This window comes from Cottoperca gobio, chromosome 24, assembly GCF_900634415.1.
Source record: "Cottoperca gobio chromosome 24, fCotGob3.1, whole genome shotgun sequence".
Taxonomy (NCBI): Eukaryota; Metazoa; Chordata; class Actinopteri; order Perciformes; family Bovichtidae; genus Cottoperca; species Cottoperca gobio.
In genome coordinates, this window is record NC_041378.1 from 15,852,975 (window position 1) to 15,867,868 (window position 14,894).

A 14,894-nucleotide genomic window follows, 5' to 3' on the forward strand; every position below is an offset into this window, starting at 1 on the left:
TTTGTGTGTAGATTATGACAACACAGCGATACTATCTGCTTTGCCAAATTCTGCCATCGTCATTCTACCTACCGAAGTGTAATGCGTTTTTTTGAGGAAAATATATCGCTTTAGAAAATGACACAATAAGCTCGTTGTTGACATGTTATGTACTTACCGCTTAAATAAATAGGCACCAACCCTGCCATGCTTCATTGTTAATTCCACGTAGGCCTACCACACTTTGTAGTAGCCAATGGTAAATCTGCGCACTTCCCATATCGAGCCTATCAAACATTTACCCAGCACCAATGAAAAGCTGTCGCATTTTCCATCCGTCTCGACCAAACAAATCAAAAATAATTACAGACATTAATAAAGCGTTGTAAGCACGTCGCTGAAAGCTGCGTTGGTTTATAAATTTCCTGTATTTATATTTATTATATTTCCATCAAGTGCCACTGCCTGGTGCAATGCAGGTCCCGTGTAGCCAATCGATGCGGCCGACACATGGAGTATAATATTGCAGGTCTGCAGCGGCCAATCAGAAACGCCTTCACACACCGGCACAGCAAACTCTCCAGTGTCAACCGGGCTACTTCCTACACTAGAGATATCCTTCCGCGGCTGAAAAGTAGTACTCTCTGTCGGGAGAATCTAACTCTCTTTCTGGAATAATAAGAAACTAGTTGGATTGAGGGAAGCTAACGCACCATTGGGGATTTGATATTTGTATATGTGAAGTTCATCATAAGATATATTCAGTGAAGTTGAGATTTCTAACAATTATACGCTTCAATTTAAAGGCACAGTCTGCATTTTTTTCCCAAGTCTATATGTTTGATTATGTTGTTCAAAATTGCTACCCATGGCAATATAATTACAAATAAACTGATACATTGGTGGATTTAGCTAAACTTGCAGCTTGGAGCCATAGGCTTTTGTCTTTATGAGTATAGTCATATTGCCAAATGCCCACCACCTCCACATCAGTTGGTTGTTAATTTATGTTGCTATGATAAAGACTATCCTTATATTAAAATGTCTGGTGATTGATATCAGGCAGTGGAAAATGGGAAGAAATTCACAGATAAGACAAATATTTCTAGGTAAGTGCCAATTACTAAAAATTGTTAGTGTACCCTGTTCTTTTACATATGGGATAATAAGGATTCAGTTCAACTGTAGTTTGTCTACATGTGCAACAAAAATGCCCCAATAACTGTTTGGGTTTAACACAAAACAAAGAAAACATATATAAAAAATGTGTGGGAAATAGGACCTCCAGTTGGTGATTATATACAGCAAATATGCATATGAATAAAAGTAAACAACATCCATTCAGGTTCTCTTTACCGGATCTTATCCTCCAAATCTGGTTTTGTTTCCAGTGATGGAGGCCAGTGGCAAGCTAAGCACAATAACTAAATTATTGTTATAGAATATTGGAGGTTTAATACCCATGTGTAGCGTGTGCCTTATATATCCAGTGATGTTATATAGGCAACAATCTATCTTGAAAACAACACCCTACAAAGACAGGTTTAGCAATAATTAAACAAATATCCACTGCATCCCCAGCCATGTAGTTTAATATGAGTGTAAGGATGCACTCAATGCACTGCAGGCGTTTTTGAGCCCTGGTGATTGGCATGTCTTCTGCTTGAGGCCTGCGCCGCTGCAGCAACCCTGAGTTGAAATAAGGAAGTGAGTGATCAGTGCTAGTGTGGCGGAGGGATACACAGGCAATCCCCATTCTGGCCACGGCCAATATACACACTCCTAACCCGCCAGTGGAACTCCATCTAAGGAACGACCACACTCCTAGTCTGCCTCCACAGACCAACAAGCACACAACCCATCCGACATGGTATGTATTGTCATTCATTGTGAGCAGTGGGAAAATGTGTTTTAATTGTGAGATAGCATGTGTACTACAAGTGTAAACCTGGTATAGGTTAATGCTGTTTATTTGCTATTCACTCATAGATTCCGCTTATGAGCTATTCGTATGCGTAGCCTATAGAGAAAACGGAAAACGCCCGCAAACCGCATTTTATGTGTTCTAGCTAGTGTACTTTAAAGCCATATTATAATATTTATTTGTTCGTCTTTGCTGATATATGCTCTGAAATGTTGTTCACCTTTAAAACGGGACTGTGCTTCCTCATAACTGCGCAAATCATACAGCATTATTGGGTAGTCTGCTATGTCGGGTCAAGTAGCTGCTTCACGGCTGCATGGTGTAGCTCGAATTAATTCTTGGACTAGATTTAGTAGTATCGAGATAACTAGCAAGCTATTTTGGGTCATTGCAGCATAATTCTGTAGCCATAAATGCATTAGGGTGCATTTAACAATCTGTCTTAATAGCACAGGCGTGTTGGGAAGCCAGTTACTATAAGAGATATATCGGAGCCACGGGCTGACATGTTCCCATCAGAGCCGACATGTTTCAAGACGTATGTTAGCGAGATATCCATGTTTTATACCCTGTTTCCGCCGTTCACACGGTTTGAACACGGTTTAGCGAATGACGCCTCCTCTCGTCATGAGAAATGAGCTGGCTGCGTTTGGCTTCCCCTTTTTCTATGTTGCACCATCTTGCTGCTCGAGCCGTGCCGGGCCATGATAGGGAAATTGCACTATTGTATCTCGTCAGTGTTCCGCAACGGAAACTGACCATAATTACAATGTTACAGCTATATTGTATCGCCTATAAAGTTTACTAAAACGGTATGAGACGCAGTTCCGCCTTCACTGCAGGCTCCGAGGGGTTTATCTTAGGCTAGGTTATCTATTTGTGTTATGTCGGCTGATTTGGTTGCTTCTTTGCAAATGTTCGATGTTATGCAAATGTACTTGAGTAGACCACCACAAAACATCAGCATCTGGGAAGTTAGTCGCCTTTTTCCAAACCAACCTAATAACTATTATGAATAATGAATAATTGAATAATGAATATTACAGAACAATCACTGCTTTTATATGAAAAAAAAGAAAAGAAAATGTCTTATTCTACAGGAACTTAATTCTGAGAAACTACAATGTTTCAATAGGCCTCAGTGACTTGCAAAACACATTACCGTGCACATCACCGCACCATTTTAACTGATTTCACCAGATGTTCGGGGCACACTTTCACAAGCACACTGACATCTGCAAGCAGCTAATGAAACAGGGCTTCGCTGGCTACGTCACATGAGCATGAGGAGAAGTTACGAAGTAGAAATGATCTGCATTTGTAAAAGAGACTAACCCATTGATTATCAAGCCTGATAGTTCATTAATAGCCCGAGGGAGTAAAGAAGCTGTAGAACTCTGCTGTGATCAAATATCCCATATATGGTATTGAGCTGCGATGCAGTTTCACGTTGCAACGCGATACAGTAATTGGAGTGTAAAGTGGGATTGTTATGGAGTTAGCCTGCGTATCGGCATCTCTGAAAGGTTTAATCTGCACGCATAAGCCCCTTGTCTGCATCAATATGGCCATTGAAGTGGAAACAGCCTCCCTCATTGAGGTGGAAGTATCGAATAAGTAGTCGGACCATGCAAAGGCCCTATCCTATTCCTGTTACGCTCTTGTTTGCTGATGCATGTTTAGTAACTTGAAGGACATCCGATCCACTGCAATGAATAATTGATATGCTTGGCGGCAACACCTAGCCATGTTCCCAGTGTCTCTGAGCGATAAAGTGCTCTCTGTGGTGCGGAGGAGTACCCAGCCACCCACCACCACCATGACATATGGTGGACCGGCCTTGTCCGCAGGGTGTGGGGAGACTGGTGTTGTTTACAACCATCGTCTCTCCCCTCCTCCCCTCCAGACACAGCCCCGACCCCGAGGCCTCATTGTTTTTTGTCCAGCCTCAAAGACAAGAGCCGTTCACTGTGGAACTCAGTGCTGCTATAGAAAGGAAGTGTGCGTCCCACACTGGCTCTTTGTGTTAGGATGAATGGTATGCAAGTGTGTGTGTGTGTATGTGTGTGTGCGTGCGTGTCCCACACCCATCTGTCGGAGTGACAGCCGGTTGTGCATCCTTCACTTGGTGACTGTAAAGAACCTGCTTCAGGAATTTTTTGGGAACCTCACAGTGACAGATTATCTCAGGATTGGGCAATATGGATAAGAATAAATCTCACTATTTTTGACCAAATATTGACATTGTGACAACACTGTACGGTTGATCATTGGTGCTTTCACAAAATATTTACACAATTAGATTTTTGATAAATAATCACAAGGCCAATAATAGAACAGTTGATTTACTGTAATGCAGCCTATAAACCAGGAAAATAAACACTTATGTCCACATTACGATATCCAAAATCTAAGATGATATCTAGTCTCATATCACAATATTGATATAATATTAATATACTGCCTAGTCGTAGATCAGCATTGAAAAGTGTCTACAGCGTTGATAAAGAAGAAGATAATCATTGTTTCTCTTACACCATTTTGCATCACCTATTAAATTAAACTTAGTGTGAACAGTGAACGATGCAGTATGTTTGCATAAGGGTATCAACTGAGAGCACCAGATATTCCTCGCTGGCCCAGTGAACTGCCTCCTGCCTCCCACAGTCCTGTTTGGAGGGCATAGCTGGGGCCGGCTTCCCGGGCAACAGTCGGAGTGGTTGACCCACTCATGCCAGGGAACTGCTGCCAGCAGAGCACCCCCCCCCCCCCCCCCCCCCCCCACATACGCACACACACACACACACAATCCTCAAACACTCTCCCACTCCTATTCCTCTACGAGCTGTTATAAGACTGGAAGCCTGGCCGTGAACAACCCTGTGGATGGTGAATCACAGGGAGTTTCCTCCGAACAGTTTGTCACATATAGGGAGAGGGAATAGGGACACGCAGAGGGGAAAGGTCTGGGGGAGGAGGAAGAGGAGGAGAAGTTGGTATTGGCTAAAGTCCAAAGTGCAAGGGAAATAAGGAAGAAAATGGAAGGGATGGGCCGATAGTGGGCCTGGTGGTGCAGCAGCAACGTAAGGCCCCAACAACTTGGGCCTAAGCCAGGGTAGGATCCATAGCACTGAGTCACCAAACTCCACACCCAGTCCACTTAGAGAGACAGCAGGGGACAGAAAGAGACAACAGGAACGACACAGCATGACAAAGAGAATGACTAAGGGGAAGATAGAAATGGAGATATCAACAGAAAAACAGTGAGAAATGAACATAAGGGGAAAAGATGAGAGGGACAGAGGAAGATGGTACCAGAAAATACACAGATGGGAAAGAGAATATTGGTCAATCTGGGTGGCCTGTTAGCATCAGCAGAGCTGCTTTGTGTCTTGACATTTTTCCAATTCTCACAGAGGGAAATGGAGGCAGGCAAAGGGTGCCGGGAAGGACAAGAAAAGCATTTGAATCATGTCAGCTAATTCTCTGAGCGCTGCTGATGTTATCCGTGGAACCCCTCGCTGGCTGGATCAATCCATCCTGTGGCTGCTGCTACTCAAGCTATAAGCAGAGGCTTTTTGTTTCTGACAAGTTAAAGGTCTGCTCGCGGTGTGTCCTCTGCTAAATCTTATCCAGTCTAACTAAATGTAGTCGTTATGCAACAAATTCAATTTACTGCTTTGATATACAAAATAAAATACCCTTACCTCCAGTTTACAAGGCTCTGGTTTCCACAGCCATGGGGTAGTGATGACTGTTATTGGATGTTTTCTTGGCAGTATCCACAGCTGCATTGCTTGTTCAAACACATAAACACACCGATGGGCTGGAGGATTTCGCTTTGAGGCAGAACTGGCAACTCTGACTAACATGGGAAACATGGGAATGGAAAGTATTGGTGTTGAGGAAGAATGCCATTAAGTGGTGCTGTGTGTGTGTGTTTGCAAGAGTACACATGTTTGTGTGTGTAAGTGCACATCTGCAACTGCTCATGTTTATATGTGTGTGTGTGTTCCTTTGCTGCCAAGCCCAATGATGTCAGTGTGGTCTGCTAACAATAATAATTAAAGAAAATATAAAGCAGGGATGGGGAAGGGTGCCTGTGGGATTTATTTGCCCCTCAAGCTTTGTATTCACACTTTACTGCGGAGGGCATTTGTTTTAAAACAGTAGCTCCTTCACAAAGAAGCTCAATGCTTCTATGTAAGAGTCCTGGCAGTGGATGCTTGCCTGCAAACTATTTTAAGCATGTGTGAGTCACTATCAACTATCACAGAGCCCCAGCTAGCGGAGGGGAACCAAACTGCGCCAACCCAGCAGGCCCTTTTTTCCTGTTGTTTGGTACGACTATGGAAAACATGTCCTGAAACAACCCCCGCCTAAACATTCCCTCCTGGTATGGAGAATGCACTTCATCCGTTTTATTACAGCATCTCGTTGCCCAAGCAGTCCCTCTTGTGTGGACCGCCATGCTGTAGCCTACTATTTGAACATAGTTTGAGTCAATCGCACGGAGCCACTGTGGTGGCTTTCTAGCAGTCTATCAAACAAACACAACCTTTTAAAAGACATCTTGATAAAGCATCTGCTATTAGTGTGAGTCAAGTCTGATAACTGATGTTCAGCATCATATATAACATTTCAAACAGTCAAAGTCAGTCTGGAGTCAAGGTGGACTCCACTTGGTATTAAACTATTACACGCACAAATGGTTCGATTCCGCCTTGAGAAGATATTTAGATAAGAAATGTAAAGTAAGTAACAGATATTGAAACAAGTTCTCTAACTTATTGGAGCGCCCACGATAGCATTTGGTGCTAGCTAATGGAGCTAGTAGTTCATTTGTCATTGGTTAACTGTGGCAGCCCTGAGACCAGATTCCAGCTGAGGCCTCTGGTGATGGCCTCACACTGGGGCCAGCAGACCCCTGAACACTGTGGCCAGTGTTGAGTCTCGTGGTGGTTGGTGGGTGGGGACGATGAGGAATGTAATGACACAACAGTTTGAGATTTGGAATAGTTGCCTTGTTCAGAAACTTCATTGTTTGTAACACTCTCCCTCCTTCTTTCTTTCCAACCACAGGCTGACCAACTAACAGAGGAGCAGATTGCAGGTAGGAACAGAACGATTTGTTCTCCTATACCCCCCCTCATAGCGAAGTCCTGTCTTCACATATCCACACTATGCCATTCAATAAAGTTCCTCCGTCACATGAGCAAGAAAATAAATCTCATCGTGTGCTCTGGTTGTTTCCACGTCACTTATGGAGAGCATGAAATTAAACAGAACGTTGAATGATTTGGCAGCCGCCCTCCCTTGATAGATCATTAGCTTTCCAAAATGAACAGGAAATAAGGGGTAGAAGCATTTACAGCATGTCATGAGTCAGGAGTAAAACACACTGAACAGACAGTTTTCCAGGTGAGCTTATGAGTACTTTCAATCACTACGGCACCTTGATATCCCTAATAAATAAATGATGTGGCCTTTGTACTAAAACTGGAGGATTTACAGTTTCCTCTCAGTCAAACCACTTCTGTGGCTAATTAGCTTGTGCTAAGGCTCCGAGGATAATGCTCAATATTGCCTGCAACTCCCTGGATGGCTTTTTATGGCCTGTAGTTTAGAAGCATGGTCATACAAGCTGTTGCAGACATTAAAGTTTGTACATTAAAGCTTCCAATATTTTGCATTCTTCCCTTTTTTTTCACAGTATCAGATGAGAACCCTGTGTGGGTTTAGAGCTCTGCACGTTTCCAACTTCACTTCTGTGTGCCAATTTACAGACAAGCATAGACTTAGTTAACACAACCACTTTTAGTCACAAGGGATCGATTTGAACCTTTTCAACCCGACTGCAGCGTCCTAACATAACCCAATTCTGTAACTGCATCACAAAGGTAATCTAACTTTCGCTCTTGCTTCCGCCCCCGCAGAGTTCAAGGAGGCTTTCTCCTTATTCGACAAGGATGGCGACGGCACCATCACCACCAAAGAGCTCGGCACAGTCATGAGGTCGCTGGGCCAGAACCCCACAGAGGCCGAACTTCAGGACATGATCAATGAGGTGGACGCTGACGGTCAGTATACATGCTTGATTGACCCATGGTATTAACAGTTGAAATCTGTCACTGCTGATATGTCAGTAATAAATAAGTTCCCTGTTAAAGAGGTGTCAAGAAAAATATTAAAATAGAGCATTTTTAGAATCAGAAGTTTTACAAACACACTGATTTAGCAATAGACTACAATAACACTTCTCAAATCTTGAGATATACAGTGCTCATAGACAACGGAGTCATCATTTCTGCTAAATCCTTAAGAGAACAGTGGACTAAATCATCATGGGTTGCTAGAAATGTCTTGCTTTACAAAGACAGCAGTGATTTACATATATTTTGTGAATCATTTTCTATCCAGGCAAGTGAAATCTGTCACTGGACATATACTAAGTGCACATTTCTGGCTTAATTGACTCGGGAAAGGTATTTAAAAGATGGATAATCAGCAGTTAAATTGTTATTTGTACTCACTTTTTGCAAAATATATCGTGGAAAGGGTTTTGATTTTGTTGCATGACTTCAGTGATAAAACTTCTGTTACAAATGCATAAGGGATTAAATAGAGCATCCATTACAGCCCCATCTCGACACATCAGTGGTGCTGTTGCCCACCTCCCTCCCTTTCCTACCAACTGTCAACCAACTGTTCCCGCCAACTGTCCGGCCAGCTTTACTTTCAGATGACGTGTGTCTCTGTGTCAGCAGTTTAGTCACTCTGTGTTCAGCTCCATCGTAGTTGACAAAGTCAGGGATATGAATGCGCGGGAGGTGCTTTCAGTGCTGGTGAGTAGAGCCGGCTAAGTGTCAGAAGACAGTCAGTGTGATCGCCCCACGCTGAGTGCCATAATACAGGCAGATTCTTCATGAACTGAGGTTCACCAAGTCTTTATCCCCCACTGCAGTGTCTCCAAAAGACAGTGTGATGAGAGACTGATAGAGAGAAATAGAGAGAGAGGAGTCAGAGAAGTTGGCTAGTAGCTCCAGAGGTGACCGTCCTTGGGCAGTAGAGTCAAAGAATGTCAGTGGGCCTTTGGGGCTCTGTCAGCTTATAGGATTGTGTAAAAGGGACCGCATTGATCACGAGAAATCAATTGCACCGCAACTTGGCTGCCCCTTTATTGAAACATCGTCCTACCATCCTCAGCACCCTCCCCCTCTGTTACACCCAAGAGCAAGCACACACACACCATCACTAACATCCCCTTGTTCAGCCTCTGCCTCCCTTGGCTGATGCAATCTAGGTCAGACAGCAATGAAGCTAGTAATGGAAAATAAAAGTGGTTACATAAGGCCTTTCTGCGCTCTGCACATCCAGTACCCTCATCAGCAGCCATGGGATGTCATCTGGCCCATTGAAAATCACCTTTATTTACCAAACAAGTAGGCTGAGGCAAAGAGTTTCAATGAATAGAGGAGCGGATGGAAGGCGGACGAACGTAGAGCTGTTGAAAGAAATAATCTCTCGGCTATTTGATTGTAAAAACCGAGCCGCAATTTCTGAACAATGTGGCTTACAGTATCAAATGGCATTGCTGCTGTTTGTTTTTCATAGATCGGGAAACATGCTAACGGCTTGAAATGATACAGACCCTTCCACATTACTGGCATCCAACAGACCATGCTGAGCTAAAATATGTAAAAGACAAAAGATAAATATGGATGCATGCCAAAAATATTAGCTTTAGTCACAGCACATCACTCGTCATCATTACACAACCCTGCGTTTCATTCTTATCTCAGGGATGGAAGTTGGCTTTATGATGCAGGAAAAGCGATGACCACACACAAGTGTGCTGAGATGCCTCAGCCTTCTATAGTTCGCGTCAGTACCTCTTATGTGTAATCGCACCATCTCCCACTCAGTTCACTCCTTATATTCTCTCCTCTTCACAGCTCCCTCATCTCCATCTCCCTCTCTACCACCCACTCACTCCCTCCCTCTTTCTTTTTTCTCTTTCCCTCCCACCATTTTCACTCTCTTCCTCCCTATCTTCATCCCTCCTTGCTTACATCCCTTCGTCCTCCACCGCAGCAGCTGGCTTGAGGTGCAGTTGAGCAGATATCGCTCGAGGGCTGCCCTGCTTCTCTCGTCATTGTTCCCCTTCGGATGATGGTTTTCCAGTTGCAGTCCTGCCCTTCTCCAAGACTGGGACAACCCCCCGCCTCAGCTTCCCTCTCAACCCCCAGTGGCAGCATGTGTTCCCTCGGTGCTGCTGACTGTCTATGTGTGTTAGATAACAGGTCCTTAGATTGTTACCCCGGGCTATGAGATCACCATCTGCCCCATCACATTACTGCATCCCTTTTTCGTTCCACTCACACATCCATTCTCGCTCTCTGTTCTCATGCTCTCTATCTCGCACTGTGAGGCGTAGGCCGTCATTGGTTAATCTGCGTACAATCCCTCCGCCCCCATCCGTCCCACCCCAGGGCTAATCCTCCCAGGTGCTTTGCCCTTGGTGTCCCTGACCTTCTCTGCAATCCCCTGACAATTTTCTTTGTCACTTTTTTAATTATAATCGCCACCACACTTACTCCTAACATCTCCACATACATAAAAGCAATGCTTACCCCCACCATTAGATTCAACACCAACCCTCCTGGTTGCAGTTTGTGAGCTGCTGAGTTCCTCATAGATCCTTATTCTGTCAAGAGGGTCTGATTCCCTGGTAATCTCGTCTGGACAACCGTAAGACGGATACTGATCCGGTTGCACGCGTACATGCCACCACAGTAGCTGCTGCTAGCACCACCAAGACACCATCAGAATGTATGCGGGAAAGAGGGACAAATAAAAAGGATTTAAGGTTGGATAAAAGTGGACATAAGGGAGGGAGCTCCCCTCCTCCCTTCCCCTCCAGCAAGCGGCACCAGGAGAGATGAGCCTGTGATTTATCCTGGCTCCTTGAAGGCTAAGCTGCACAGTATACTATATGTCTACATTATGGATGACTGGCCATGGCTCCCCCCTGCAATTCTGCTGAGCTGTGTATAACATATGCAACATCTTCCCAGGACTTCCCTGAGGAAAAAAGGGAAGCACCCCCCCCCCCCTCCCCTCAGCCCGCGGTAGCCGTGGAAGGAAGGTGTATACGAAAATGATCTTGGGGCTGCTCCCCTCTCTGGAACAGTCACTGCGAGTTACGCCTCTGGAGAGAAGTTATAGCCCAAACAATAATGCCATAAACAAGTGTCATACACAGGGACATGAAAAGAGGCGCGGAGGACTAAATGAGTATTAAGTCCTCTCTGTCAGTTGCTTTTCATCAGCTAAATGCCGGGTCACATTATCTCTACTTATCCCAGTTTGCTTTTAAGTAATTGGAATTTTTGCTGATTAAATGTGCCTTATTTCTCACCCATTCCAGGTAATGGAACCATCGACTTCCCAGAGTTCCTGACCATGATGGCCAGAAAAATGAAGGACACAGACAGTGAGGAGGAGATCCGCGAGGCTTTCCGGGTATTCGACAAGGTAAACAATGGTTTTAAGAGTATAACAATGAGGAAATTGTTGAATAGTTTACAGATATATTTTCACCTTTTAATTAATGTGAAGTCAATTCATCTGAGAGTGCTTTTAAATAAGCATGATGACTCACTGGTGAGATAAGTAAAGTTGAAGTCATTCCAGGCCAGGCTCGTGGTAAATGGTCTTACCTGTAAATGATCAAGTAATCAGTTTCCGACTTCCTGCCCACTTAACACCTGATGGCACGTCTCCTCTTTATCAACACGTCTCCTCTTTAAGAATTCTTCCCCACACCAGTTGTGGGATTTGTCTGTTACACACATTTGATCCCTCGCTGCATATTTCCAGGACGGAAACGGCTACATCAGCGCCGCAGAGCTCCGTCACGTCATGACGAACCTGGGAGAGAAGCTAACAGACGAGGAGGTGGACGAGATGATCAGAGAAGCAGACATCGATGGAGACGGACAAGTCAACTACGAAGGTAAAATGAAGACAGTCATAGAAGAAGCACATACTAAAGTGTCACGGTGCACAAATAGCTTTAGTTTCTAGGCCACAGTGTAAGCTTTTATTAAACAGGAGGGCCAGAGCACTTCATTTTCCAAGCTGTGTATTTCTCTGAGGGCGGCTGCCAGACAAGCCAGCCACACATAATATAAGTTATTAGATAGGGGCTATAGATGGAGCCTGCTGAAACAGAGATGGGAGAAAGCCATCCTTCTGAATTATCATCAGTGTGCCAGGAGCCTTTTCACTCCTTCTTTCTAGCTGCCTCTCTCCCTTCCCCCTACTGCCGATCCCTTGGCACATTACACGAGAGACTGCGCTCATTTTCTAGAAGGCTGTTGATATATTATGAACAGTCCATAAGTCTTGGCTGAAAAGTGCCCTACTTCTATACTCCCATTGTACCACAGAATATGTACTACTAATAAAAGCCTTCTCTTACGTGTGCATATCCCCATCCACAACTGTAAGCACAATGCGAGAGCTTTTTAATCAACTGGGTTTAATGAGATGAACATGAAAGCTGTTTGGAAAAGGGGACACTAATTAGGATATGTGTTCTGAACCTGCTCGAGTTGATTAAAAAATTAATAAAGCATTTAACTATTTAGCAGGTGACTTACTGGCAACAGTCTGTGCCAAAGCCTTAAACCTGATGTCCTCATTGTCTTGTGTCCTCTCTCTTTCTCTCTCTGCAGAGTTTGTACAGATGATGACTGCAAAGTGAAGCTTCCCCGCCCCGTCCTGTTCCCTCTTAGAAGAAAAACAAAAGGAAAAAAAAAATCAAAATGTTTTACTTACCTCTTGGAAAAAAAAAATGTTCATTTATTCATACTGTTTCTGTATAGAAAATAATTGAATGTTGAAATAAAATATCCTTCTGTCCACACAGGAAAATATACAAAAATATACAAAAAAAAATCTGCATGAAAATGATGGTTAGTGATCCTGTCCCCTCCCCCGGAGATCAGTTTAGCATCAGTACTTAACAAATAATAATAATAATAATAATAACAACAAACCCTGTAACTACGACCTTCAGACTAAAGCTAAAGCATTTGGCGAACTCCTTCCAGTTCCATTTGCTAGTGGTAAATGTCTGGGCTGGCCATCTCTTCTTTCTCTCTCTGTTTTCTGTTCTTCATGCATGCAGCTTGAGACCGGAGCACTAACCCCCCCGCCCCCCATCCCTCCTCCGGGCTACCAGAGCGTGCTGATTCCACTATAAGCTGTCCTCTTGTTGGTTTGGTACAGTTTTTTTGTATTTGGAGAGGAACCCTGTACTGTTAAGATGAGAGTATACCAGGTTCTAACTCAAGCGTTAAAGTGGAATGGGACTTAATTGTATGCTAGATAAAAAGAGAAAAAAAACAATGTACAAAAAATACATTTTCAAATGTTTGGCATGTTCTTTTGTTTTTGTTATGTTATTTGGACGGCCATCTTAGTAGTTGTGCGTCCTGCCCTTTTTAAACGAGGGGGGACTTAAAGAGTCTTACGGTGAGCTTTCTGTTTTTTTTTCGCTGAGATGGAGCGTCCGTCCTCTTTTCTTGCAAGAGAGAATCACTGGCCTTCACTTTTCTTTTTCTTCTTCTGTTTCTCGACTCAGACAAGAGCATAGTGAGGGGTGTTCTGTGTTCGCAGCGCATGCTGTTCCGAGTGTCAGCACACCAGTTTTCGCAACTGTTCGTCTGAGTTCAGTTTACATTCATTCCAAGTTGTACATGCTAGTCTTTATTTTATTTTTTTTCAAATAAAAGACCATGAACTTTATAATGTCTTATGTCATTTTTCTTATGCTTGATTTGTGAACATGATCTATAAAGACAGCATAATAAGTCTGCGTACTGTTCACCGACGAGACAAATGATTATAAGCAGCGTCTTCTCCATGTGCGGTGTCGTTGGGTGGTGTTCAGCAGAGGCAGGACTGGCGGTGTGCTCCATTACATGGCTGTGAGGTTGTGGAGAGAGTGAGCTGCTCACACACAGGGGGAGGGAGAGGCAGCAGTGTTTGCTCTCGCGCTCAGCAGTGGATATACATACACATCTATGACACCTCTCTTCTCTCTCAAGACCCAGCTGGTTGCTAGGCAACAGGAGCATGCTGTAACTGGGATGTTGGGGTTTTTTGAAAAGGCAAGTGGGAGTTTGAATAAACCCTCCTGCTTCTGCCGATGACTCCATGTTGGCTTGTCCTAGTAAGGCAAACCAGGCCACAACGAGTGCACTTTTTGAACAGCACTCAGAGTAGGCCTACAGCGCAGAAAAGTCTGCCATGACACCATACCTCCTAAATGTCTTATAAGTCAAGGAAGAGCTGCATTGTTTTACTATATCTGGACTAATTTTACCATGTTTGGAAAGAAGCAAAGATAGCCTGAGACAGCTCTCCACCCACCTACAGCATGCAGCGATCACGGCCCTGTACAGAAGCTTACAGTACACAGCTTATTCTTTGTACACACAGATAGGGTGGGGTTCTGCTTTCGGGGGGGAAACACAGAACATTCTCTGCAGTCCTCATACACTCATTATTTCTGTCGATCTGTTTTAAATTAGATTCCACTTACCAACTGTGGAATGAGCCTTACAGGCCTTAATCAGATAAACTGAGGTTCAGTGAAGGACAGACTGAGAAACAGGAAGGGAAACCCTGCCCAAATGCTGCCAGGAACTAGGAAGTATGTGTATCATCGCATAACTACAGCCATGGAGTTTTATTTTTGAAGAAAAACAGGCAAACTAATGCACTCTGCTTTCCTCGGCCCTCCCTGCAGCACCAGCCCAGCCAATAGGAACTGCGGTGCAGTTGATTGACAGCAAGAACTGATGCTCTGCTGTTCTAGGCAACCTCAACTTGTTAGGTGCTCAAACCTAAATAAATATATATATATATATATATATATATATATATATATATATATATAGAAATATACCTTGGAAGG

At 43.8% G+C, this 14,894-nt stretch overlaps 1 protein-coding gene across 2 annotated transcripts; it reads left to right on the top strand.

The window, feature by feature from the left end:
* The first annotated feature begins 1,713 nt into the window (after nucleotides 1–1,713).
* Nucleotides 1,714–13,720, top strand: LOC115003784 (calmodulin). Of its 2 annotated transcripts, XM_029425703.1 has the most exons (6): nucleotides 1,721–1,849; nucleotides 6,986–7,016; nucleotides 7,840–7,983; nucleotides 11,334–11,440; nucleotides 11,786–11,921; nucleotides 12,646–13,720. In XM_029425703.1, exons 1-6 carry the CDS (start codon nucleotides 1,847–1,849, stop codon nucleotides 12,672–12,674), a joined length of 450 nt encoding a protein of 149 aa, XP_029281563.1. In that variant the 5' UTR covers nucleotides 1,721–1,846; the 3' UTR covers nucleotides 12,675–13,720. The 2 variants fall into 2 exon arrangements, with proteins under 2 accessions (XP_029281564.1, XP_029281563.1); XM_029425704.1 differs by lacking the exons at nucleotides 11,334–11,440; nucleotides 11,786–11,921; nucleotides 12,646–13,720 and adding an exon at nucleotides 9,859–11,327 and having other exon boundaries at nucleotides 1,714–1,849.
* The last annotated feature ends 1,174 nt before the right edge of the window (nucleotides 13,721–14,894 follow it).